The 3,522-nt window shown below is 32.6% G+C and overlaps 1 protein-coding gene across 1 annotated transcript; it reads left to right on the forward strand.

Annotated features, from left to right (window-relative positions):
- Positions 1-292: 292 nt before the first annotated feature.
- On the forward strand, positions 293-2,328 carry LOC140433512 (uncharacterized). Its single transcript, XM_072521501.1, has 2 exons — positions 293-874; positions 1,015-2,328. The coding sequence occupies exons 1-2, from the start codon at positions 293-295 to the stop codon at positions 2,326-2,328; spliced, it is 1,896 nt and encodes a 631-aa protein (XP_072377602.1).
- Positions 2,329-3,522: the final 1,194 nt, after the last annotated feature.

Genomic DNA, 3,522 nt, shown 5'->3' on the forward strand with positions numbered 1-3,522 from the left:
TGTTTTTCCTGCCTCTGGTAACCCAACCAAACCAGAATCGTATCCACCATACGATACTTTGTTGAATTTTGAAGGTATTGACTTTCCGATGAAACTAAAAGACATTAAAAAGTTTGAGACTCTTAATAATATTTCAGTAAATGTTTATGGGCTAGAATCTAATTTCGTAACTAATAAACGGCAATATGAAATAGTTGGGCCACTGTATTTTACAAGTAATCGCCATGCCACTCATGTGAACCTTTTGCTTATCACAAATGATACACAAAGTCATTATTTTCTGATTTTAGACATGTCGAGACTTGTAAGAAGTCAAAAAACAAAAAACCATCGCAAAGGATACTTATGTGATGGATGTCTACAATTCTTTGTTAGCGAAGAAAACCTAAATAATCACCAAAAGAGCGACTGTTCACATATTTACACAAAACTTCCCACAACACAACCTAAAATTAATAAGCTTGGTGAAATAGGACCAGAAAATATACTGAAATTTATCAATTTTCAAAAAATGTTACCAGTGCCATTTGTTATATATGCGGACTTTGAAAGTTTGCTGAAGCCCATAGACTGCACCGAACCTTTTAATGGAAATTCATATTTTGTTAAAACAGCTGAACACCAAGCATATTCATTTGCATTTTATCTTAAATGCAGCTATGACGATTCACTCTCAAGACTAATAAATTATGAAGGAAAGGATGCCCCAAAGGTGTTTATCCAGAAATTGGATGATTTAGTACATGAACTATATAACAATCACCTTAAACATATTAAACCAATGTCACCGTTAACAAAAGAAGAAATTAAAGAACATGAAAGCGCTACCGAGTGTTACTTGTGTGGGAAGCCATTTAATCTTTTTAATCATAAGGTAAGAGATCATCATCATTTAACTTCAAAATATCGTGGACCCGCTCATAATTCATGTAATATAAATTACAAACTCTCAAATACAATACCTGTGTTTTTCACAATATGAGTAATTATGATTGTCATTTTTTTATTAAAGAGCTTTCAACAACTGGTGAACAAGTGTCAGTAATTGCACAGACCAAAGAAAAATATATCACAATTTCTAAAAAAATACTCGTAGAAGAGTCGAAAAGGGGTCCACATAAATACATAACTCTGAGATTTGTTGATTCATTTAGATTTTTGGCAAAATCTCTGGATATTCTGAGCACAACTTTAGACTCGGAGCAGTGTAAAGAAATTAAAAAGTATTTCCCAGATACTAAACACTTTGAACTTGTGAGACACAAGGGTGTGTTTCCTTATTTATATATGGATGGATTTGACAGACTTAAAGAAAAAACACTACCACCTAAAGAAAATTTCTACAATAATCTAACTAACAAACACATTTCTGATGAAGATTATGCGAGAGCAATTGATGTATGGAACACATTTGATTGTAAATCTATGAGTGACTATGCTATGTTGTACCTAATATCAGATGTCTTATTATTGGCTGATGTGTTTCAAAATTTTAGGAAAGTATGTCACAAAGAATACAATTTGGATCCTTGTCACTACATAACTGCTCCTGCATTAAGTTGGGACGCTATGTTAAGATACACCAAAATTGAACTAGAGCTTCTTACCGATGTCGACATGGTACACTTTTTAAAGAAAGGAGTAAGAGGAGGAGTGGCACAATGTAGCAAAAGAGAAGCCGTGGCAAATAATCGATATCTACTCAATTATGATCCACAACAACCCGAGTCTTACATCATATATCTAGATGCTACAAATTTATATGGTGCGGCCATGTGTCAATATCTTCTATATGGAAATTTTAAATGGGTAACCGATGTTGAAAATTTTAACTGTTTTTCGGTGGAGGATGATGCGAATAAAGGGTATGTGTTGGAAGTGGATTTGGAATATCCAGCTCATTTACATTCTGCACATAATGATATACCATTCTGCCCCGAAAGCATGGTACCACCAGGAAGCAAATATCCTAAACTTATACCAAATCTCAACAATAAAACTAAATACATTATCCATTATCGCAATCTTAAACAGTGTCTTAAGTATGGTCTGGTACTAAAAAGGATTCATCGTATACTAGAGTTTTTGCAATCACCATGGCTAAAAAAATATATTGACCTAAATACATCACTTAGAAACAAAGCCAAAAACGAGTTTGAGCGGGATCTCTTTAAATTACTGAATAATGCGATATTCGGGAAAACTTTAGAGAATGTTGAAAAAAGAATTCGTTGGGAGCCAGGGCACTTATCTCGAAACCAGAATTCAAGTCTTGTTCTGTGTTTAATGAAAATTTGGTTGCGGTTCATTTGGGTAAAACCAACATAGTTTACGATAAGCCTCTCTATGTTGGATTTACAATTTTAGATTTATCAAAAACAGTGATATATGATTTTTATTATGGATATATAAACAAGAAGTATGGGGAAACTGCAAACTTGTTATACACAGACACAGACTCCCTGATTATGGAAATATATACCTCTAATTTCTATGAGGACATGAAAAGAAATATAGAACATTTCGACACCTCCAACTATCCAACTGATAATATTCACGGAATACCGAAAACACCTTCAATACTAGGAAAAATGAAAGATGAATTTGCATCTACACCCATTAAAAGTTTTTATGGTACAGGTGCTAAAGCTTATTGCATAGAAGCAAATAAAATAATACAAAAAGCAAAAGGCATTTCAAAACACGTAACCAAAACACAGTTGCAAATGAGTGATTATGTACTATTAGTAAAAAAAGGTGGTGTAATCTTTAGAAAAATGTATGTATTTGTGTCTAATTTACATACCGTATATACGGAACTTAGAAATAAAGTGGCACTATCTTCGAAGGATGACAAACGCTATGTAATAAACGGTGACGTAAAAACTCTTGCGTGGGGGCATTTTTTAATTAAATCACATAAAGGTACTATAGATGATCTTATTATGTTTGGGAATGAGCTGCTACACACCCCGGAATTAGCCGATTTAGAAAAGATCCCCCTTGAAGAATTTTTTCAGGTTGATTCTTTTCAATATGATTCACACTTGTAAATTGTGTAAAATAATTGTACATTTATTTGTAATAATAAAACGTATCTATATAAACAAATTTTTTTATTTAAAACCTTAAACAATTCTATTAATACCGTAATTATTGAAAAAGTCGAACATAAAGCTATATAATAAAATATTGGAGATATGACTGTATCCTTCTTAGGTCTTTCATTATAAAGTTCCAACCATTTGGAGTCACTGCTTCTACCACTCTGTCATGTCTAAAACGCAATTTATATTTAGTGCTGTTTAATGGTATTTCAGCTTGTAAAGTTGGTAAAAAATTGTTTCCTGGATATGATTTCATTCTTGACCATGTCTGAGGCCATGTTTCATTTAGTGTGCCATTACTGTCAAAGCATACAAATACTTCCCTGACATTGATGGGTTGTTGGATTAAAAGCAGATTTCTTACAATTGCTTGTAAAACAATAAAGTCTAATAATATCATCTTAATAATCTCTAT

Source organism: Diabrotica undecimpunctata, chromosome 1, assembly GCF_040954645.1.
Source record: "Diabrotica undecimpunctata isolate CICGRU chromosome 1, icDiaUnde3, whole genome shotgun sequence".
NCBI classification, from domain to species: Eukaryota; Metazoa; Arthropoda; class Insecta; order Coleoptera; family Chrysomelidae; genus Diabrotica; species Diabrotica undecimpunctata.

Coding starts and splice junctions, on each gene's coding strand:
- LOC140433512 (XM_072521501.1), top strand. CDS start 293: ATGTCGAGACTTGTAAGAAGTCAAAAAACAAAAAACCATCGCAAAGGA. Junction 875..1,014: donor TTAATCTTTTTAATCATAAG/GTAAGAGATCAT, acceptor TTTATTAAAGAG/CTTTCAACAACTGGTGAACA.